This window comes from Cardiocondyla obscurior, linkage group LG01 (assembly GCF_019399895.1).
Source record: "Cardiocondyla obscurior isolate alpha-2009 linkage group LG01, Cobs3.1, whole genome shotgun sequence".
In the NCBI taxonomy this organism is placed as follows: Eukaryota; Metazoa; Arthropoda; class Insecta; order Hymenoptera; family Formicidae; genus Cardiocondyla; species Cardiocondyla obscurior.
Genome location: NC_091864.1, coordinates 13,118,586 through 13,141,675, shown reverse-complemented (window position 1 = coordinate 13,141,675; position 23,090 = coordinate 13,118,586). Strand labels below are relative to the sequence as shown.

The following is a 23,090-nucleotide window of genomic DNA, read 5'->3' as shown; positions in this document are numbered from 1 at the left end:
AAGCCTCGTAAACTCACCCTTTGCCCGTAGGCGCCTCACCTTCTCGCCCTTCGTGAGCAGAGGACGAGAGATAGAGAGCTAGGGGTAGAGACTAGGGGTAGAAGAGGAAAGAGAGAGAGAACTACCTGTGTCTACTTGCTTGACTGCCTGCCGTTTGGCTCATGCCAAAAGGCCACCTTGGACCCAACATCGCGAACACCCCCATTAGCTGTGCAATCCAGATTGACGTTGGATTATGCATGTATTAACGTTAATAACAAAAAGGGCATATTTTAAACTTTAAACAGTGATTCTTCTCTATTTTCTTTTCTTTCTATCTTGATTAAAAAAAAATAAAATAAAAAAGAATAAGCTACAGTTTTACTTAGCTCCTGAAATTATATCTTTGTTTGCAAGTTCACATTTCTTTGCAGTTTCCACGATAGAAAGACGCGAATCCGTGCGGCAATGTATTTCGGTAATATTAGGATACATATTATAGGTGTCACGAGGAAAGGAAATAATTGCATAACGACGATAATGAGCAGAGTAGTCACATTACTACTCGCAAAATGGAATTATAGATGCGTTCCTTTGACTGTAATCGGATTCGCCATTGTCTGTACACTTGCAATATCGTAAAGCGCAACTGGCGGCGCATTGCACCGAGTGCTTCGTGCATTAGAAGTGATGGTAAACTCCGCGTTGTATGCTGCAGACGTAATTTACAGCCTCCGGTCCTACCGCAAAACGCGTCGTCCGCGTACATTCGCCACACGCGTGTGTTACGATACAGAGAGATTTTTTTCTCCGACTCTAAGTTCCGTCGAGCTCAAAGGAACATTTTCCGTCAGTTTCTGTCAGTTTCTGCAAGTTGTATTTAAGCAATGTAACCAGAACATCGCCTATTATACGCATATATATATATATATATATATAGATGTGCTCGCATGTGTACACAAACTTCCATTACAGCGAAAGCTTAAAGCATATTGCAGTTTTACTTTACATACTCTAAGATGTACCTTTTCATACAATACAGACATTTCTTACATCCAAGCAGCTTTTTATCGTATACACTTAATGTGTTATTAACAGTTTGTCGAAATGGAAAAAAAGGTTTCTTTTCATAAAATTTCTAAAAAGTTTATTTTATCATGAAGTTCATATTAAATGTGTGTTTTTTTTTATACAAATGAAATAACACGAGTGTAACTTCGGTTAAACAAATAATAACAGTTAATAAGTACCTAAAAAAATAAACTTCAAAAATATAGTATGTGCGTCATGAAAATAGGGCAAGTAATAAATATTTTTTATTTGTAAAAAATCATGCATCATTACTCTTTAATGCGCGTGCGATACTAAAATACGATGATAAATAAGAGTCTTGGGTTTTCGTCTTCTCATCTCTTTTCGCGAAATCTCGTTGCTGTGAATTACCATAGTATGCATGTCAGCGAGCGTTGTTCAATTTGTAATGCATGCTACATTGATAGATGAATTTTTCCCTTTGCCAGTCAAGCTGCAACGTATTGTTGTCACTTTGTTACGTAGAAATAAAAGTGTAATTGAAAGTAATTATTATATACTCACAGATCTGTTTGTCTTAGGCTTAGGCGACTCCGTATTGCCAGGTAGTTTCTTTTCATTAACGGAGGAACTGAATTGTTGTTGCGAAAATAGTGTGTAATTAAAATGTTTGCTTCAAAATTAAACGGTTAAATCTAAAAAATGTACCTATGTTTCCGCTCAAGCTTTGAATCCTTACAATATAACTCCGTTATTGCGATCTTATTGTTTTCAACATTAAAATATTTGGAATAAAACTCCTCTTTACTCGTCTTCTTTTTCGAAGACGGTCTATTCTTATTTGGGTGTTGCTTACGCAAAGTGAATTTATTATAAAACCTGTGCTCCTGGGAATTCTTAGTTTCGATACGTTCAGCATTTGACTCGGTATTCCTGGCCGCATGGGAGCTCAAAATATTGATTCGATTATGTAGCTCTGACAGCTCCTTCAAATTCAGCGACTTAGAAAGAAAAACTTAGTTTTATTTATTAATTAGGGTTGTACGAATCGATGAATTAGGGAAAGATTAAGCTTAATTTGAATTTAAATGTTTTAAAAAAATTGACTTTCGACGAAAAATTTGTTTGGCATAAATGCACAATTCACACATTTTTATTATTAATCGATTTCTTCGGATACCTGCAGCCAATTTTCCGTATCAAACGAACTCTTCTCATATTTTATGTCTTTAAATCTCGCTTCTAATCTCTCGACATTTTCATTATATTCTTTACGAAAAGCGTTCAAACTGCTGTCGTATTTTTTCTTTTGTAACGTCAGTTTGTTCTGATATTCTTTTATTTGACACTATTAAATAGTAAAAAAATTTTTTTTTTTTATGTTTGATGGTATAAAAGAGAAGAAAATACATGCATATGTACGTAACGCATTTCATACATACATACATACATACGTAAACTTACGTACTTTAACTTTAGTTTGTAGAACGTTGTTTTTCTGCAGCAAGTAGGTAATGTATTCCTGAAGGATCTTTATTTCTTGATCTCTTTGTTTTACGTCATCCATCAAGTTCTTAATTTCTTGCAGTTTTTCTTCGTATTGGCCTTCGAGAAATTTTAACTTATGCGCAGCGTTTTTAAAATTAGAATTTACTTCTTCAGCAATAGAATTTAATAAATCTTCATCTTGCTGACAAGTCTATAAGAAAATAGTATCAACGCGATTGTACTTGATATCGAAATGAAAATAGTTTTGACAAAATTTTTTTTATGAAAAAAAAAGAAAAAAAAATATTTTGAACACTTTTATATGTACCTTATCGGCATATATTTTTTTCTGTTGCTTTTCTTTCTTATTGATCTCCTCGATTTCGACAACTTCTTTATTTAAATATTCTACGAATACGCCTTCCGTCTCTTTATCACATTCCTTAATTTCTGATTGAAAATGCACAATTGTTTCGTAAATTTTTTTGGGAAGCACGTACAGTGCTTCTTTTAGCGTTGACATTACTGTGTCGCCCGAAGGATGTAACAATTGATCGTTAGTACTTTTCAAAATCTTTATGTCCACCATCAATGTCTCATTTCCGTGTAATAATGTTTGCAGTCTGCTTTCAACGCATGCTGTCGAATTCTGATAACTTGCTATTTCGTTCTTCAAACAGTCTACTTTCGCTGACAGTCTTTCCTTATCTAAGTCCAAACCCGACAGACTAATCTGCAAGACATTAATCGCGGTCATATTGTCGATTTCTCTCTTCAACAATACTATCGTTTCATTGCTCTGAGCGAGTTTAATTTCCACCTCCTCCAACTGATCGCGTAGCAATTGATTTTCATCTTGAAGTTTCACGATATCACTGTGCTTCTGAGTTATCATCGCGTCGTACGTAATGCTTCCGTGAGTGAGAGCCATTCTGTTCTTCTCATCCTTACGCTCCAGCTTTGATATCATCTCATTGTTTTTGGAGATAGTCTCGTTTGCTTGTACAAGCGTATCTGCAAGATCCTTGTTGCTCATCTGCAGATTGGTCAATCTATTAAATCAACAACGTTAGCTTGATAATTACAGATCCCGAAACAATAGAAACAAAAGTAATAATAAACTCGCTAACTTTTCTTTCATATTCTTGATATCGTTCGCTTCCCCACGCAAATCATCGACGGTCTGCTTCAGATCGTCTATCTGCCGAGCTAACTTACGTATCTGGTTGCCGCGCGCCCTTAGTTCTTCATCCTGTTCTTCGTTCTCCTTCAAAAGTAAGTTTCTCGCATCGACGAGATCAGCCCTCTCGACTTTTAACTGGTCGCACTCCACGCGGTAGGAAGAAACGTTAGTTTCCAATGCAACGAGGTTCTCTCGCAGCCTCTCGATCTTCGTATCCCTTTCGTTTATTACAGTTTCCAGCATCTGCTCTTTCTCCAACATCCTTTTTCTCAGATGCTCCTGAACCTCGAGATCCCTCTTTCGCAGCTCCTGTTGCTGTCTCGTCAACTCGTTGACAATGTTTACGTGATAATCTCCGGCACCTTAATAAATTTTCGTCATATTATTTTTCGCCACGTATCGCTTTAAAAGTATCACGCGAGATTATTCTAAACGCAATACCTTGAAGCACCGCGGATATTTCATGTATCTTATCAATGGAACGTTTCATGTGTGTTGCAAGGGCACGGTCGATATCTTTATACGAGATTATTTCGTTCAACTTAAGCTCGTTCAAGTTTTCGGAACATGTTATTACAGTGTTAACGTCATCCGATTGAATCTGAACGTTAACTAATTCTTTCGACGAACGACAATCACCGTTACTCGACGTGTGCGTGGAAACACCTTCTGTAATATTATAAAATCTGACGTAAATCAATATCATATATTTTATTGACAGCAACAAATAATTATTTCCCACATGCAGTGTAACGTTATTATAATATCATTTATTTGCTTATTTAATTCAAAATACTAAACTGCATATAAAATCATTAATAGGAAAGTATGTATATAAAATTATATATAAATAAAATAAAACGTTAATGTAAATGGTGAAACGTTGGTATCTACGTTAAAAATTAAGCAAAGAACTTTAATAAAACGTTTAATGGAAAAGATTGAACTGCTAATCCTCAGATTGATATCTCAGTTCGCGGCGGGCATTGTTGTATTAGAACGGACCGACTTATATAAAGAAATAACAAATAAAACGTAATTCCTTCTTAAGAGCCACTGATCCGGACTGTAATAACGGCGGATTGATTTGACGTGAATACGACGTCGGATTATTGGAGCAACAATTGCGGGAAGACGAAAAGATCCGCGTCTCAGAACGTACCTGCAGCAAGCTGAATCGATCCGCGTCCGGTATCAAAATCTGTGTCTGTAATTTCGCCAACGGTCTCTTGGCTGTAACATGCCATATAAGCCTTTAAATTATCTATCCTCTGCAGACGACTACGTCGTTCTAGTTTACACTCCTCCAATTCGGTTACGAACGCTTTTAAAGCGGACACCGCGCTCTGCACGTCTAAGCAAGCGTCGTGCTCGCACTTGGTGTAATCGCATACGCCCTCGAACGCTATCTTAGCCTCGTCGAAATTATTCAGACTACTTTTCAGCATGTCACTTAGATTACCAACTTCCCGCTCCATGCAAACCAGTTGCATCTCACACTGCGAGATCTTGTCGTTTTTCGCCTGAATCTCATTTCTCAAGTCGGCCACTACGCCGCTCATCTCTACCTGATCGTGAAAAGTATTAGTGGAGGAACTCTACGTAAGCAAACAACCGAAAGATACAAAATCTCAACAAAGAATCCCTTCCGTGGTAAAAAAAAAAAAAAAAAAGGAATTACATATAAATATCTACTTGTACATTTTTCTGTAAAAATGATTCAAGATTTAGAACTACAACGCGTTTAAACAAGAAGTAACCGAAGTTCATTGATCAACGGATCTTGTTTCGTCGTCTGTGATTTTATGATCACTTGGAAAATGTATCCTGCGCATCTACGAAATGAGGAAAATATTTTATTAAAAATTATTTCTATAATCCGTGCTATTTAAAGTTATGGTTTTCCGTGATAGCATCTTCAAATTAATCGGTAATCTGCAATTTGGATATTTAATTATATTTACACTAATCTACGTTAATTATAAATTCGGGTACGGTACGCGTAATATCGTAGCGGCGTTGTCGAATAATTTATTTCCTATTATTAATTGAATCGACGTTAAAATTAATGGATCGCGACGTGACGCACGTAGCCAAATGACGCACCTCGCGAGTATCAGCCTTATCAGACGTTTGCTTTATCAACGTCAATAGTTGTTTTATTTCGTTTTCTCTCTCCGCCAACGTGCAACTCTGCTCGTAATTTTGCTTTTGAAGCATATCACGTTCTAGGCAGACATTTTTCATCTGCTTCAAAGCGTCACCGCAGCTCTCCGCCTCTCTCGATAAACGGTCCATTTCCCTCACCTTCCGCTAATCACATATTTACGCATGTTAATAATTATTAATTCGAACTCGGCGTTCATTAATCGAATATGTTTCGCGCGGCATTTATTATTACATTTCCACGCAAACGTACCATAAGTGACTGGTTTTCCATAGAATGTAATTCCGCCGCTTCAACTTTTATCTTAAGTTCCCGGATTTCTTTAGACTGGGAATAACAAACTTGACGTTCTCTAATCAGTTCCATCTTCATCTGATCCATCAGATACTCGACAGAAGAAAGCTGCGGAAAAGAATAAAAAGATGGATAAAGGCTCCGCTGAAAAAGAAATACTATTCGTACGAAACTTTCCGACGCTATTACTTTTGCATTTAGGTCTGCGATTTTGTTGTCCTGGCTGGTTTTCGCTACTTTCAATTTCTCCTGCAAGGTCTGGAGAATACGAAATTCAAGTAATATAAATTTGATAATTAAAACGTTCGGCAACGGGTACCGATTTACTAAAGAAAAAAAAAAATTACATTAACGTTATGCTTCAGAATGTTCGAATCCTCGTCCTTTTCTTTCAGTAACGTTTGCAAATGCCTATTTAAATCCTGCAAATCTTTCAAATCGTCTTCCCTCATCTGAAAAGCGAAAATGAATAAAGTGTACATGGCACACTCATTACTCCGAAAGCTCGTTTCTATCATTTTATCAGTTCTCGTACATCAAGCTCGTTCTTGAGAGCGATAATTTCCGAATCCTTTTGGATAATTACTTCCGTATGGTTTCTCTCGCAGCTTTCGGGATCCAAGTTTATCCCGAACTCACTTTCGAAAGTAGATGTGCTCTCGCCAGTTTCGTAATATTGACTAGAAGGCGAATCAACGTTAGATTGCTTGTCGTAAATGTCATTATCTCTGCATTCTTCTGTTTGCACACCCATTTCGCATATATCTCGCTCGACCTGAATAGACGCATCTACACACTCGATGCAGAAAGTCTCTTGCTTGTTGTAGTCTGCAAAATTTATTGCACCTTGCAACGAATCGTTTCAGCATGCTCTTTTTTTTTTAAGAGAGATTAAAAAAAAAAATTCTTGTGACGAGTACAGCAAAAATCTTATGTCCTTTAATTTTCAATAAGTATTTAAAATAAACACTTAGTGAATATGCTCTAATGGAATAATTTTGTATTTTGCAGCGTGAGACTTTTACCTCGCGTAGCTTTTTCCCCGGGTAATATATTGCAAGATGTTACGCGCGACACCAGATAAGCATTATTTTCCAATAATGGCTTTACGTTCAGGTAATTTTTTAAGATACATGTATGTGCTAGTTGAGGTTGGTCGTCTCTGCTATATCGAAACCTGTCGGGACGAAAATATATCCACATATAAGCGTCAAAATGTTGAGAGGACACAATGTTGTTTGCGTTGAATAGTCTACATCTCTCTTGAGAGAGTGGTCTCGTTATAGATCCAATTTTCATCTCTTCCACCTTGTCAGTTTCGACGGTAGTTCTATCCTGTAGAATAAAGACTATTACTATTCCGCTGAAAAGCTTAACGCACTTGAGAAGTCCTCACAAAATTCTCCAGATGATCTCGTTGCTCCGGGGTGAGGTTCAAGGATCTGTATCTCAGTAATTCTCGTCGCGTTACGTGAAGATCGCGCTGAGCTTGAGCCGTAAGTGTTATCATGTTTTCCATCACCACGCTGAATGGTGTCAGTTTCTCTGGCTGCACACAAAGAGAACCGAAAGCAGCTATTTGAATCAAGAGAACTATTTTTACTTAAAAAAAAAAAAAAAAAAATTAATGCAAATACATATGTAAGAAAACGAACCGTAGATTTGCCATGCTCGTTAAGTTCGCGGAAGTAGCGCGTGTTCTCCAAGACATTTGGGCTCCAAGCTCGAATGTCCGTACACGAGTCATACAACTTTAGGCGACCCTCCGATCTTTTTTTCGGCAGAACATAATCCCCGTAAGTCAGAGGTACGTCGCTGCTTGGTCCACCCGTCAAAAAAATGCGAGGTCCGTGCTCGGCGTAAGACATCTCTTCCTGGCGCTTTAAAACTCTCACAATTCAATATTCAACAAAAATTCCTTCAACTTATATAAACATCTGTATAGTGTTTAATTTTTGCAAACGTCATCTTCCATGCAAGGATGCAGATTTTGGTTTGAAGCGTTTGAGCTCCACCATATTTTATTTATGCACCATAGTAACCGCGTTATAAAGAAAAAGACATCAGTATTAAATACGATTCGGAGAAACGTTTTATACAGAATTATGTGAGTAAGAGGATGGTAAAAAAAAATACAATAAAATATCTTTATTTTATAAGCTGCCATTAAAAAGAATTACAGCGTTAATAAGTATTTTCTTCCTTACATTTTATGAACTATTTCTTATTCTGTACTAAAAAATACAACGTGACATAACCGCGTAAAAATATAATCTAATTTCATTTCGCAAACGCTAATTTAGCACTGATATATCTCCAAGTAACAACTACGGCTCAATAAAGCACTTAGTACAAACAAATAAGTACCTCTTGCAAACGTGTCTAGTCCATACTATAATTAGTTAAGTACAAAAGTGATTTCTTACTTCAAACGATAAAATACGTACAGATTAAACTTAAAATTATTATTTTACAATGATACTGATGTTATAATTCATTCTATCATTTCATCATGCACATATACACATATTCTCTCTCTTTTTTTTCTTTCACTCTTCGATTCACATCCCATAAACATCTTTTGAAGAAAACATTCCTTTTTAGGTATTATACATAATCTATGACGCATGGACATTCGACCTAAAGTAATTCAAAATTAGAAAAAGAATGTATATATAGTGTACATCATAGTGATCGTGAAATTGATAATACAATTAATGCGATTAATAATTTGGCAATGGAACAATATGGCTCGTTAAAGATAGCGCTTATTGCGGAAGTCCAGTGATAGATTTGCGATTACGGAAAAAATACATTCAATAGAAAAATATCTAAAATATTATATATATTTATATATATGAATATATATTTCTTTGTATATATTTATATATGTACACGCCTTTTCGAATTAAGTAGAAAAAGTGGATTTGAGCGTATATAAAAATGGACTCGTGTAGCTACGAAGGCAGTATAGATATCTTAAAAACAATATCTCGACTCTACTTTTTCCTTCTCTTCAACAGTGTAAGCACAATTGGAATGTAATATTGTTTTGTAACATATTAGTTCCATTTCGGTGAAGGCACGCAAAGAACGATATTTTACACATGTAACAATCGTTATTAGCGACATTTTTGTCGATTCTTACTGTCTTAAAAAGCGTTACTCTTTAATCTTCGATTCCCAAATAACAGATAACATAGATAAAATGAAATTAAAATTCAAAAACTTTAACAGTCTAAACATGCGGTGGAGTGGACGAAGTAGATGCACGAATAGTCGTGTGACTGCATCAATAAGAGAACACTTCTTTTTCTTTGTATCATTCTTTAAAACTACTTGGAATGATATATCATGTAAGGCCACTTTTTTTGCTTTTGGAATTATACGTTATTTGTCAGACAGTAAAATTTATACCTAAATTTTTTTTCTTTCGCGATAGTACAGTCTAATATACGATGTTCTAGAGCAATAAACAACCAGAATAACAATGAACGATAGGTTACAAAGTATCAAAATAGTATTTTTCTTAATTCTGCAATATACGAAACATCACCACCCAAAAGTGTCAGTAGCACGCAGCAAATTATTTCTCTTGTATATTACTTGTATCTCGATACTTCATTATTAATCGTTTATTGTTATTTTTAAGTTCGTAATATTTGTAAATATTATATAAAACGTATTACTCCCTACAGGTGCAGTACACCCTGATCATAATTTTGATGGGGATGATGAGGATGGTGGTAGTGGTGATGCTGAGTGGACGATGCTGAAGCATCGTCTTGCATCGTCATACCTGTAAGATCGACAATTTCGTCTGCCTCTTCGTCACTACCGGCACTCTGTGTGGATTGTCGACTTCCTGATGACAACTGACTGTTACGTGAGAACGAACCACGACGAGGTGCCGTTAACGCTGCCCTTTGATTTGCTGGCTTAACGGTTATGATGAGATTTGAAGAATTTGCTATCATCATATCTGTTACCTATTTCATACATCAATACAATAAAAAAAAAGAAACAAAAGTAAATATTCTGCTTTGTATATTTTGTTTATTTAGAATAATTCTTTATTATCTCATTAAAGAAAAATATATTATGTACCTGATCAAGTGTTTTGCCTGCAACTTCTATACCATTTACTTCCAGAACTTCATCATTCACGGCTAGAAGCCCTGTACTTTCCGCTAAGCCACCAGGTACTAGTCTGCTGATAAATACTCCAGGAACTTTTTCAATTCCCCCACCAGCAGACGGTGGCAGTATACGAAAACTTTCGCCGTCTTTGATATAAAATCCTAAAGGTTTATCAGACCCATGTTTCAACAAACGCACGCGTCGACAAGTTTCTGGTAGTATGTCAACATCAATAATTGCAGATACCTGTAAGTAAATGTAAATGATAAAGTAATTAATAAATTAATACAGGGTATCCGATTTTTGTTACTTCCAAAATTTATAAGTAGAAAATTATAATTCAAGATGAACTGAACACTTTGTATATCAAAAAATAAATAACACATGAGCTTACCTGCCGAAAATCATGTGGATTTGAAATAACTATGGATTTTGGCTTTCCTGGTGTGCCACCTAAAATACTAGATATCAAATTTTTAGGCTTTATTGTGCCATATCCATTATCCCATGCTCCATCACCTATCATAGCAATAATTTTATTAACATAAAATATTTAAATTTTTGAAGACTAGAAAATAGGCCCATCTCCTTCACAATTACTTTTTCTTTTGTACAGGATGATAACTACATGTAAACAAATTTTCAAGGACCACAGGTCACAGGTCCATCTTCTTCATAATTACCAAAATATTTTTAAATTAAATGCACAATATATTCTGTTTGAACTCGAAAGTACAGAGCAGCTTGAAAAATCCTACCTTTCCTGTGTATAAAAATTCTGAGGAGGCCCTTGGCGTTCGCCAGAGCTCTAGCCAGATTGTTATCATTATTGATGGGAAGTGGATCACCATCTGTATCTGTGTACCAGATTGAAAAGCTGAAGTCTGCTCCCAAATCGTGCCGTTCCGCCAGTAGCTTTCCAAAGTCCTCATAACTCATGGGCTCATTACGATTCATGGAGAACCTGATGATGTCGGCATCGAACTGCAAAACAATTTAAATAATGCGCAATCTTGTAAACGTTCGGTGTCGTTACAGCCACGATGGATGACCCAACGTGCACACCCACTTTGCTCTTCACGGAGACGATGCCGTTGTCCACCTTGTCCTGTTTCTTGGACATCCTCGGAGCTAGTTTCACCCAACGACGACGTACCACTGCAACGGCTGACTCAAACTAGCCTACGAGGATTATGAAAAGGGCAGGAAGACGTGCATACCGAACCGCGACGACGTACACTGTGCATTTCGGCTGCGATCACGGAGAATTTTTAAGGATTCGTAATGCAGCTGGGAATTTCTGCGTTAGGCAATTTCTGATAATATAGGGAATTTTCGATAAATTCTACTCACAACGCCATTTATTTCTAGTCGTCACTGTTTCTGAATTATGTTTCTCCTCTGTATCACTGACGATCATATGTTATTATTTAGTTAACTCTATCCGGCATTGTTCAGCTGTATTTCGTATATATTTTTCTGTAAAAGTTGTAATAAAAAAAAAAAAAGGATAAGATAAATGTAAGCGTAGTCGGAGTGTTGAGTATATAATTATAAATCATTGTTAAAATGTAAAAGCAAACCTTTTATTTTTATAGTTTTATATATATTGTAATTAGCGTTGTGATTTCTTGGCAATTTTATATCGTAAACAAGTAAATATAATTTTGCAGATGAGTGACCAGGATCCGACGAGTATCATTAATATGATAAAAGATCTACGTTCCGGGGCCGAATCGTATCGAAGAAGCGTTGGAGTGCCATTACGCTTCTCGGGAACTGGATACATTTCTTCGAAATTTAAGGAGGACTCAGACGATAGCATGATTTCACCCAAACGGCAAAAAATAGATGAATCAGATACATCTATAAATAATACTCAATCAGATTCTGTTCCGGGTAGTCCTTGGGAATGGCGACGCATGAAAGGAGAAGTAAGATAATTTTAATATAAAAATTATATCTTATATTTAGAAAAAATTTTTTTTAAATACATTTCTTATCTTTTAGGTTATATCGTTAAAAACCAGACTAATGCATCAAGAAGCAGCTGTACAACAATTGCACAATATACGTAGACAGATGGAAGAAGTCTTTGAGAAAGAAAAAGGTCTTTTGCAAGTTCAAGCAGAACAAGATAAACAAACTATTCAACAGCTAGAAGTACGACTTGATGTTGCACGCCGGACAATTCAAGATGTGAAAGAAGCACAAGACACTGCAGAGAAAGAATGGTCTCAAGTAATTATTTTTCATATTATATATTTATATTTTTTTGTGATATATGTATTTTTATTGAGCTTAATCTTAATGCACTGAATTTAATTAGGTAAGAAATAAATTAGAAAGAAAAATGGCATCATTATTGAATGAAAATGCAAAATTATCTGAGAACCTGAAAAGTGCTTCTGAAAATGAAAAATCTCCACCTCCTAAGGATGTCAGTGAATCAAGCGAATTGCAAATGAAATTGAAAACTGCAGAAGCTAGAACAGCAATACTGGAGGAAAGAGTGAAAGATTATTTTAAAATACAACAGGATTACGAATTACAAAATGTAGAACTGCAGAGTATGAAAATGAAATTAGAAAAACTCGAATCGGAAAGAGCACTGTGGGAAGAGGGTAAACTATTAGTAGGAAGAGCCGCAAGAGCAAACGATCTGGAGAAAGAATTGAATTCGGCAAAAAAAACGATTACAGTATTAAAAGAGTCAGTCAGAGAGAAATTACTTTTAGAAGAACAAATGGCTAATATGACAAAAAGGTACTTTTAACATTTTTAAGATAAAATATTATACTTGGCTAACAATGCCTGTTTTGTTACAGATTAGAACATACTGAAAAAGTTGAGGAACAAGTAGCAGTTTTAGAGGCGAAGCGATCCGAGCTTGCTCATCATTTACAGGAATACGAAGCAATTGGCATTATTGGTGGGCCAATGGCAATAAAACGAGAGCTAAATAGACTTCAACAAGCTGAGCTAGATCTAAGAGCAGAAGAAGGTCAACTCAGATCGAAATTGGATGCAGTTATGCGAGAAATGCAAAATTTGTCTAAAAATTACGACGAGGCCAAGAAACTGGCAGCAGATATGACATTGTCCAAAGAGAAAATGAGTAAACTTGTGAACAGGCTCCAAAAAAAAATGATTCTTGTTACTAGAGAAAGGGATAGTTATAGACAGCAATTAGATTTGTACGAGAAGGAGATAACAGTGGACTGTAACAATGCGGTGAATGAAAGAATACCGTCTTTGGAACGTATTATAGACGGATATAGGTATACTCTTGCATATTAACTTATACATTGTACATCTTCATTTAAATTGAATTTTTTCGTAAAAAAGAAAATATTTCAAAATTTGTTTAGGGACTTAATCAACAAATTAGAAGCAGATCTTCAAGCGGCTGAGGCTAATACTCAGAAGAACGAATGCAATAAATTGAGAGCAGAGATAGAGCAATTGAAAGGCGAGCTAGAACATCGCGCGTTGAAGGGCGATTTCAACTGTAACGCACGAATTTTGCACTTCACGATGAATCCCGCAGCGATAGCGGAGAAGCAAGCTGAAGAAAAGCAAGCGGCTTTGTTAAGAGAGGTAGAGGAGCTTCGTGCCAAAGTAGGCTCGGGAAATTTTGGAGCGACTGTTTCGTCGTTACAGATGCAAGGTAAATAAAAAAAAGTCGTTATTAAAATATTTATATATAGAACAGTATTATTTATTTTCTTTCGTTTAATACAGAAATTGCAGAGTTGAAACAAACACATGAAATAAAAATAACACGTTTGAAAGAGGCTTTTAAAGCATCTTCGCAAGAGTACCGTCAAGCATGCTATCAACTGTTCGGTTGGAGGATAGATCGAACGAAAGAGGGTTGTTACAAGCTATCGAGTCAATACGCAGAGTCACCAGACGATTTTCTATTTTTCCACGTAGGTGAAGAAGGTGTAGAAATGTTGGAGACAGCTTTTTCTGCAAATCTGGGTAGTCTGATCGAACAATATTTGCAAAGACAGCACAGCGTTCCCATGTTTCTTAATGCTGTACAATCCGATCTATTTAGTCAGCAAACAGTGACAAACGTTATCACATAACTGTTTCATATTTATGAATAACATTAATATTCTTATACATGTATTAGTATAGTATAAGAATTTCACTGTGTTTTAATACACAAAGAATAATAAATGTATAGCTGGTAATAAATTTCTATACTTTATCTATGTATAAAAGATAACTTTTGTTAAACATCAATGTGTTAACATTGTGTTAACATTGTGTGTTAACATTCACTTGACTGTTCTATCTTATGCTGATACTGCCTGCGTTCCAATATTCACTGCCAGTTTACGTCGCGTATAGATTTTTAGTACTGGCAGTAAATATCGAAACACGGTCAATGTATCTTCCGTATCTTCAGATGTTAGAAGGAATATCTGCTAAAGCTGTTCCGAATTTCTAAAGATCTCGGTATACAGTTAATTGACAGTCTCGAATAATAAAAAAAAAGTTATAAAGAAAATATAATAAAAATATATTTCTCGTTTAAAATATTTTGTAATAAGATATATAAAATATTGTATTATATCATGTTATTGCATTTTTTTACATTACAAAATTAAAACTCGTATGGACTCAATTTTTATTTGGCTTAGCTGAGCATGCTTATATGTATAAATTAATTTTCAAGTATACGATTCTGATTTTATTTCTCCGTGATTCTTTAATTAAAGTTTATCTCGAGAAAAAAACTCACCAAACTCTTATCACGCATAAAAATCCTATGAGAGGACGTCGAAGTTGAAAATCGCGTCGCGCCATCGATGATGTCCCGCGGGAAACGTTACCGTCTCAGACATGTTCGTACGTGCCTAGAAAGGGGAGACCTGTCCCAGAAGAGCGATTCCCATTGCTTTATTCGGGAAAGAAGCCATGATGGTGGTCTTCATTAGTGAGTAAGCCACTATACCTTCGCCTGCTATATGTGAACAAATGTGCACTCACACATTTCGAAAATTTAACATTTGTCTGCGTGTAAATGTGTGTGCGTCTAGGTGACCAAAAGCATTTCGTAGTAACGAAAAGGAAGAGAGGCGGGACGTAGAGAGTAGAAGAGGGGAAGAGAATGGTCGGAGCTGACGACGGGAACTCGATATAACGGTGCCAGCTGCGAAGGGACTCGAGTCGACGGGAACTCCCGAGCTGAAACTCCATTATCCTTAATTATAATCGCGTTTAATCGCAAACTCATCCTGCGCTCTCCCTCGCATACGTACCGCCCTCGCGCCTCGCAGACCGACCTTCGTCCTCGTCCTCGCCCTCGTCCTAGTCCTCGTCCTCATTCTCATCCTCGTTTTCGTCCTCGTTCTCGTCTACCTTGCACCTCGCCTCATACTAGCAGCCGCAGCCGCTACCAGTTATCAATCCAGGATCAACGCAAGGGTTCCTCCAACGGGGACGAAACTATCGAATGTATCTGCCGAAGAAGAAGATTATCTGTTAATGTGTCATCGACAAAAGGCGGGGACAGAGAAAAGCTTACAATTGTCCTTGTCTGGGTCGGGATATGTACGAAGCGAATCGGATATATTGACGGTATTGGTTAAAGTTCCCCTTAGGGTGCCATCGGGAAATATCGACGTCGAACGGGAGACCACGTGCAGGTGTATGATTAATGCCACGACACCGCAACACAACGCCGCAGAGATATCGCATGCGGAAATTGATTCTAATGAGGCCTGACGCGAGTGAACCATCCACTGGCGATCGGTGATCATTTCCGCCGGTGTGAAACGCGCTTGTCTCGCTTTGATCTCGCTCGGGGCTAACTTTGATCAGACATTATTTACACGAGAGCGCCGGCACACATATAGAGTGTCGCGGTTTCGGGTTGCTCGCCGAAAGCGCCTGGTGGCTTTCCGAATGGAACGTCTATTTCTTCAGAGTAGATGAGACGAGCGAGAGCTCTCCCGATCTGCGTCGAGATCAAAGTGATCTTTTCGGCATCGAATTCGAGTGCCTCCTAGTTTCCGCTTAACCGGGCGTCAAAAAGCGACTGCAAAGGTAAAACGCGCCGATTGTGGTAATCTATTTGCATTAAAATGTCGACTGCAAAATGTTACTTTACAAACTATCTCCAATCGTCGTGTCGTTCTCTTATCAAACTCAACGCAAACGCCGCATGCTCTTCGGCAGCGTTTATTTTCGGTTTTCAATCGGCTAAAGATTTATTTCGATTTTGTCACAAATTTTCTTTACTTCTAAGCCGCACTTATTCGACGGATTCAACGATCATTTATCGCGATCTCGCGAAGGTAAGTCTTACGCGAGGCTCCTCTCGGTCTCGAGTCCTCAATGATCGTTTTACGCCGCGCGGAAAGAATACGGCACCGTGTGCAGATCCGTCATCGGCGACGATGTCGCGGAGAAAGATAATCAATCGGGGTGTGCAGAGTAAACCGGTATCTTATCAAAGTTGGGCCATCTTCGCGAAACTTGCTCGCGTCCTCAGCTCCTAGGGCGCCGGGGGATCCTCGCGCGCGAGAAGCGCTCCCGCCTGTCTAAGAACGAGACAGATCGTATGTGTAACGTGTGCAGGATGAGACGGGGGACGAAGGGGGCACAGCGGCCAAAAGGGAGCACGGGAGAGATGCGGAAGGATACTGGGTAGACTCCCGTGCTAACTTTTGCGTCCGTGTGCTCGCGGCACCGCCAGAAGGAACTTTGTCGATCAGAGTTGCGAAGGAGATTCCCAGTTATATCGGCCGCGCACCCCTCCGCAGATACCTACGGAGAAACACTCGTTGGACCTCGTGGTCGTGAAAGGGTTGAATGCATCGGCGGGATAATGCGAGACTGTTGCCGCCATGGGGTTATTCCCCCGCGCGAATCCTTTCCGGAGACAGAATTCAATTTGTCTCCACCGATACGACTCGATTAGTCTTTTAACATTACTAGGAAGAAATAGCAACTTCCATCAAACTTCGCTGCTTTGAGATTGCAATCAATTTCGCCGTGACAACGGCTACTCGCGACTGCAGCGGAAACTTATACTGCAGGAAAATCTAATTACAGCCACTTTACAAAACAGCAATTTAAGGGGCTTAACTAGCATTACGTTATTACCGTTAGTTAAAGAAAGAAAAAAAAAAAAAGAAAAAATTAAGCATGAAGATACGGCAATAATTGTAACGCACGAAAGCGTGAACAAAAGACACTAAAAATACGGCAGTTAATTAATAAAGAGAAAAAAAAAGGGACGAAAGATACATTCAGTATAATTGATTACGCCTGTCATAATTCATCTTTCTAACGTATTTAGGATACACGGTGCTTTTTATGGCGAAATGGTGTCTTCGGCATCGCGCGACATTGAAGTTCAAGATGATCGTTTAAGCTTTGACGAAGATGGTTCGAAGGATGCGAACGCTAAGTAGGTCAGAGAAGGATAATTATCTATTTCTCGGCTCTATTACACTTAAAGTACCAGCTAAGGAGGAAAAAGCTAGTAAAGAGCACGAGGCAGGGCACGAGAAACCAGCAAATCACTTTAATTTTCAAAATCGTTATGGCAATAACCCCGATGAAACTTTTTAGCTGCGCTCGCGTGTGCTTTTAAGTAGCGGTGAAAATTCTACGAAGAATATTCTCTCTCGTGTTATAACGTTCATACAAACTTAATAATATTCGTCCTTCTCTCTCATTTTTTTTTTTTTTTCTTTAAACGCGCTTGATTTTTAATCTTTTAATTTATGAAATGCAGAAGGCGCGCGTAGCAGCACGCGTGAACGGACGCGGCCGTAATTCAGATTTTTAATTAACAAGTCGCAAAATTTGGGCTTCACCAGTTCTAGACTCCCAACCCGGGCCGCAAATTTAATTTCGAAGCCTATGGCGAATCTGAAATTACGATTAATCGCTCGGAATTCGCCGGCATAGAGAAACCACCGCGAGTGACGCGCAGGTGGGAAATTTCACCTCCGCGAAATTTTGCTTCGCACGGCCTTTCATTCCCGGCTGCTGCGGGCGAAGCACGCGGGTGCTGTAACGAAGAAATATTAGCGCTAAGCTGGCGAATGAATACGAATCCGCACTTTAAATCTTGGAAGGGGGTCGAGCGACGGACCGGGGCGACGTAGGGTCAGGGACCGAAATAAAAGCTGACGCCCGGACCATGCCGCGCGCGGGATGGTCAGAGGGGTTGTAATTATCTGTTTCTCAGCTCCATTACACCTGGAGGACGAGGCGGACACGCCGCCCGCTGCCACCAGCATCGCCGTCGCCGCCTTCGTGGCGAGAAAAGCGGAACGGGCCGGCGCGGGTGGCGAACGTGACGGGAAATAAGAACAGGCCGAGTGGCAGCCGGAAATTACAGAGTCTACAAGCAGCAAGCACTGACAGTGAAACTGACAATATGTACGGAAGACACGGGGGAATAGCCGGGTGGAAAAGAAGTTTCGCTGACTACTCCTGGACGATTGTTCCTCGGATGTCCCCGCTTCGGCAACGGCGGATGACAATCGATACTTTCTGCAGAGGTAAGTCTCTCGGACCTGCCGCAAACATTTAATTATCAGCGTGCTCTATCGCGGGTTAAAACCGCGCGAGGCTATCAATCGACTCGTTTAAATTCACATAAGCGAGCCGATGCTTTTTAGACACCTTTGAGCTCCACATTTGTAAGAATAATTCGTAATAGATGTAATCATTAATCGTTTATCTTTTTTTTTTTTTTTTTTTTTACGCAAACTATTTTTGTGTGAAAATGCATATTCATATTTTCACATAAGTATTCTATACATATGTAAAATATAATTGAGTAAGACAAGATTTATTATCGATAAAAAAAATATCTAATATATTTTATATGTTTAAGTGCTTTATACTGCTGACATCAGGTAAACGTAAGATGGTAACGATGGGAACGTATTTCTAGACACAATCGCGCTTCGTATCGGACGTATCCACTCATCATTGCCGCGAGTATGTTACGTTTCTTCGTAACGGCCACTAAGAAACTTCCGCTGCGGGTATCTAACATCCGACAGACAATTTTCTGCGGACAATTCGGCCGCAGCGCTCGTCGTCGCCGTCTTCGTCGTCGTCGTAGATACGGCAAGGACGAGACGCGCGGAAACGATAGTTGGCTCGCTGGCAAGCTCCAATCTCCGGATGCCCTCTCGAGCACACCTCTATTAGAAGAGACGGGGGGAGGGGGTGGGAAGGGGGATATCCTTTCCCCTCGTCGCGTCTCGATCGTTTCGCAATCCCCGTCCACCGTGAGGGCGAGTCTGCCCCTAACGACACCGCCGCCTTCCTTTTTGCCGGAAGCGACCGGTGGCGGCTCTTTTCTTAAATGGCGAAAAACGGGTGGGAGGTGCTTTTGATGAATCGGTGCCGAACTGCGTCCGGCATACGTAAACCCCCGGAGGGAATCTACCGACGATCGGGATGAACGACCGGGTCCGTGCGGGCGACGAAGCGGGAAGAATGGCGAAGAGAAACGACGACGACGCGGGACGACGGGGCGGAAACACTTGGAGGGAAAATCCAGACACTTTTACCACTGGATACGTCCAGTATAGGAAATTAACCCCCCGCCGTCGTCGCGCGTCGTCGTCGTCGTCGTCGTCGTCGTCTGCTTTCCACCTTCGATGGAAAAAGGAGAAAAGAAGAGCCCGGGGGTGACAAGCTGCAGGTGCGCCCGTGCGAACGACCGATTGCCACCGTACGAGTGTGCCCACTCGATCTATGATTACTTCTGGAGCCCCGGTAATATCAATATATCTTTTTCGCGGCCGCAAAGGGACCTGCAATACGTTGCATTTAATTGTTGCGGCGTCGATATTAATTTAATTGTTGCGCTGATGTTATTTGCGCGGCGCGACGTCTCCCCCTTTGGAAACACGGAATAATCCTCCTTTTTCCGCCGTCAAAATTGATTATCGCTTATCGCTTTTAATAACGTGTTTGTCGATCGATGTTCGTAATATCTTACGCCCGTAATAAATCAGGTTACAAGCGGCGCCAGCAACACGGTGCCGGAGTATCGCAGAATCGAACCGGTACCGGCGGATAGGAGTGACGTTCCCGTTTCCTAGGAGAAGAAATTAGTGTCTAGCAGCCGGGAAACTTCATTTAGGTGACTCATCGCATCGCTGAACCGCCCGCGCGATTGTTTCACGCGATGAAGGCGAAAGCGGTGATGATTGATTAAAAAGTTGCTGATAGGCGGACGCGAAGGGAATGTTGCGGAAGAGGGAAAGAGAGGAGGGACGAAAGGCCACTGAAAAGCAAGGCGAGGCGCTCGCTCGCGATCGCGAAATATTAACGACGTGCGTTTCCGCCGAAGTTCCATGATTAAAGCTCTTAAAGGCACTCCGCAGGAAGACAATCGCGTGCTAAGCGATCCTTATAACTAGGGGGATCCTTATATCTCGCCTCCATCTCTCCGCGCCCATCTCCCGTCTTGAACTTCGTGCGGCCGTTCGCTCCGTTCCTGCTACCCTTCCGCCAGCCGCCACCGACACCCCCTCGAGACTCGCAAGCTGAAAGGTGTCTCGTAGTCGATAGTACACCGCACAATCACTTAGGGCGGATTCGCTGCGAGCAGCCGCTCTGGTATCCCACTTTGTCCCCGCTTTGAAGAAATTGACGGGAGAATAAAGCGAGTTACGCGAGAGATCACTCTCACGAGATGCGTGAACCTCCGTGCCATGCGGGGCGCGCGTGATGCATTACTTTTCTTTATCCCGTGGCGCAATGCCAAAAACGAATATAAATCTCAGTAGCGGCGGCTGACGCGCTCTACTATGTTAATATATGCCACCGAAACCTTCAAAGAAAATACTCCCCGTCCTGTTTCTTACTTCTAGTTAAAGCACTTTTCATTATTCGTCTATTTATTACGTCCGAAAGTATAATTATCGGAATCCGCGCGCGTTATTAATTCGGCAAACATCGTCTTTCTCTCTGACAATTAATTTGTTTTTTTTTTCCCAGCCAGACCAACGGTATTACTACAATTAAGATAATATGTCGGAGTGTAGCTTCTTCTCTCCGACGGCTGTGGTGTATGACTCGCAGCATCCAGGTCGTAACGTAGTCATCAAATATTTTGCTGCGGCAGGCGCGGAGGAGCGACGTATATATATAAGAGACGCCGCTCTCAGGGTAACGTATGCCAGCGTTCGCTGAAATATTATTCAGTAGTCGTGTCTCGAGGTGTGCGCGGCCCAGGACCTCGAAAAATGGCCCCCGAGAATTCCTGATGCGGACGGCTTTTAGGGCCAACGGGCGTGCACTCTGCGCGTAAAGAGGAAAGCATTGCCGCCGCCGCCGTCGCCGCCGCCGCGAGAATACGTTTGAAAAATACAAATACAAATACAAGACACGTTTTTTGAACACGCAAAAGCGTTGGTTAAACCGTAAAACGGTCATAACTATAACAACAATACCGGGAAGATGTAATACGTGTCAAACTGAGGAAAAGAGGACGTGAAATATTAATGATTGTCCTTTTAAAATTCCTTTCTTCACGCGGTCGATACGATAATCCCTTCTCTAAAGTCGTTATGTACTTTTAACAAGAGGAAATGATCGTCACAAGATTTTCGGTAGCTCGTAAAAAAAAAAAAAAACACTCCGGTGAAAGTATAAAACAATACACGTAATACCCGATAAATACCTGACAAAAAAGACGAAAATTATGAGAAGACACGACGCCGATCGTTAAAGAGTACTTATAATACGCGAGAACGGATTACGTCGTCGTTCGTAAAATGTAAATGAAACAAAACTGATTAATTTTATTTCGAGATAAGCTCGTAAATATGTCTACGGTGAGACGGCAAACTCGGTCGATCATGAACGCATCCGTCCATGTCGCTGTCTGGATGTAACTTAATAAATATAAATAAATAATCGGACAGGTAAAACGAGGAGAACCTTTCAGGACTCTCGAACGTCTCCGGCGTAAAAGCGGACGGCCGGATAAGAGGGTGCTTTTAAGGATATAAAATACAGCGACACGTAGGTACATCCGGCTAGTCAGCCCGAGCCAGCTAGCCCAGCCAGCCCCAGCGCGTGCGACCCTCGCACTCGCGCCGTTTACGTCTAGAATATTACTCTTCTTCCCGAGAGATTCGTGAGGTCCTCGTAAAAGGCCCGTGCAAAATCGATCCGGGATGCGCACCCGATCGCCCGTATATTGCGGATATATACGCCCCGCTTTCTTATTAAGCCTCGCGCGCGCGCTTGTGTGCATAGCGGCAGAGGATGCAAGAAGCCGCGCATAAATATGCACGGCACTTACAGGCTTTGTCGCGACGGAAAGCACGGCAAGAAGGAAGATGGAAAAAAAAGAAACTCCGGAAAATCGGCAGCGGCGAAGGCAGGGTTGTGCGAGGCGCGCGGCGTTAACGCAGTGCCTCGTTAGCGCTCCGCACTCGCGTGAGCCCCCAGCCGCGAGTAAAACCTCTCGTAATTCGCAGTCGGAAATGCACGAGGAGCCGTAACCAAGCAAACGGGGGAGGGGGGTCTGACCTGCTTTAATTCCTGAATCGCACTAGCCTCGTTGATCTTGCTACGCCTCACGGGACATCCGTGAGAGTCCCGAGAAATAATTACTATTAATTAAGAACCGGAGAAAAATTCCGTTTCCTCGGACGCATCGTCAAGAGAAGCTGGCCCGGAAGCGCGCGCGCTCTCTCTCTCTCTCTCTCTCTCGAATCGATGAGAGACTTCGCGGTCGTTTCTCAATTTTTAATTACCACGAATATATTTTCGTTTTCTAGAATCTCCAGT

General features: G+C 40.2%; 4 protein-coding genes and 2 long non-coding RNA genes across 9 annotated transcripts in view; 2 read left to right on the top strand and 4 right to left on the bottom strand.

Annotated features, from left to right (window-relative positions):
* The window catches only part of LOC139106155 (uncharacterized), a 66,171-nt gene extending 55,833 nt beyond the window's left edge, over window positions 1-10,338 (top strand). The window contains exon 2 of the long non-coding RNA XR_011546306.1: window positions 9,842-10,338. This is a non-coding gene — a long non-coding RNA (uncharacterized lncRNA). The remainder of the gene's footprint in view (window positions 1-9,841) is intronic.
* Window positions 456-5,244, bottom strand: LOC139108237 (putative leucine-rich repeat-containing protein DDB_G0290503). The gene is made up of 8 exons (XM_070666350.1): window positions 4,845-5,244; window positions 4,124-4,351; window positions 3,630-4,044; window positions 2,828-3,551; window positions 2,450-2,710; window positions 2,192-2,359; window positions 1,576-2,012; window positions 456-1,504 (listed from the first exon to the last, which is right to left on the bottom strand). Exons 1-7 carry the CDS (start codon window positions 5,242-5,244, stop codon window positions 1,707-1,709), a joined length of 2,502 nt encoding a protein of 833 aa, XP_070522451.1. The 3' UTR covers window positions 456-1,504; window positions 1,576-1,706.
* Window positions 3,964-8,206, bottom strand: LOC139108232 (uncharacterized). The gene is given in 7 exon segments (XM_070666336.1): window positions 3,964-5,995; window positions 6,102-6,251; window positions 6,325-6,376; window positions 6,471-6,662; window positions 6,665-6,989; window positions 7,518-7,688; window positions 7,795-8,206. Coding segments are annotated over 7 exon segments (1,389 nt in total). The 5' UTR covers window positions 8,012-8,206; the 3' UTR covers window positions 3,964-5,713.
* On the bottom strand, window positions 8,277-11,514 carry Par-6 (partitioning defective 6 homolog gamma). The gene is made up of 5 exons (XM_070662687.1): window positions 11,353-11,514; window positions 11,042-11,267; window positions 10,678-10,802; window positions 10,251-10,529; window positions 8,277-10,132 (listed from the first exon to the last, which is right to left on the bottom strand). The coding sequence occupies exons 1-5, from the start codon at window positions 11,404-11,406 to the stop codon at window positions 9,836-9,838; spliced, it is 981 nt and encodes a 326-aa protein (XP_070518788.1). The 5' UTR covers window positions 11,407-11,514; the 3' UTR covers window positions 8,277-9,835.
* Mad1 (Mitotic arrest-deficient 1) lies at window positions 11,462-14,538 on the top strand. Of its 3 annotated transcripts, none has more exons than XM_070662654.1 (7): window positions 11,462-11,587; window positions 11,957-12,217; window positions 12,294-12,524; window positions 12,613-13,049; window positions 13,112-13,564; window positions 13,655-13,953; window positions 14,028-14,538. In XM_070662654.1, the coding sequence occupies exons 1-7, from the start codon at window positions 11,477-11,479 to the stop codon at window positions 14,378-14,380; spliced, it is 2,145 nt and encodes a 714-aa protein (XP_070518755.1). In that variant the 5' UTR covers window positions 11,462-11,476; the 3' UTR covers window positions 14,381-14,538. The 3 variants fall into 3 exon arrangements, with proteins under 3 accessions (XP_070518755.1, XP_070518764.1, XP_070518773.1); XM_070662663.1 differs by lacking the exon at window positions 11,462-11,587 and adding an exon at window positions 11,665-11,804; XM_070662672.1 differs by lacking the exon at window positions 11,462-11,587 and adding an exon at window positions 11,836-11,854.
* Window positions 14,539-14,587: 49 nt separating this feature from the next.
* The window catches only part of LOC139106146 (uncharacterized), a 100,404-nt gene continuing 91,901 nt past the window's right edge, over window positions 14,588-23,090 (bottom strand). The window contains exons 5-6 of one of the 2 annotated variants that reach the window (XR_011546305.1): window positions 15,563-15,762; window positions 14,588-15,488 (exon numbers count right to left, since the gene is read on the bottom strand). This is a non-coding gene — a long non-coding RNA (uncharacterized lncRNA). Of the gene's footprint in view, window positions 15,763-23,090 lie in introns of both variants that reach the window. The other variant, XR_011546304.1, reaches the window with a different exon arrangement.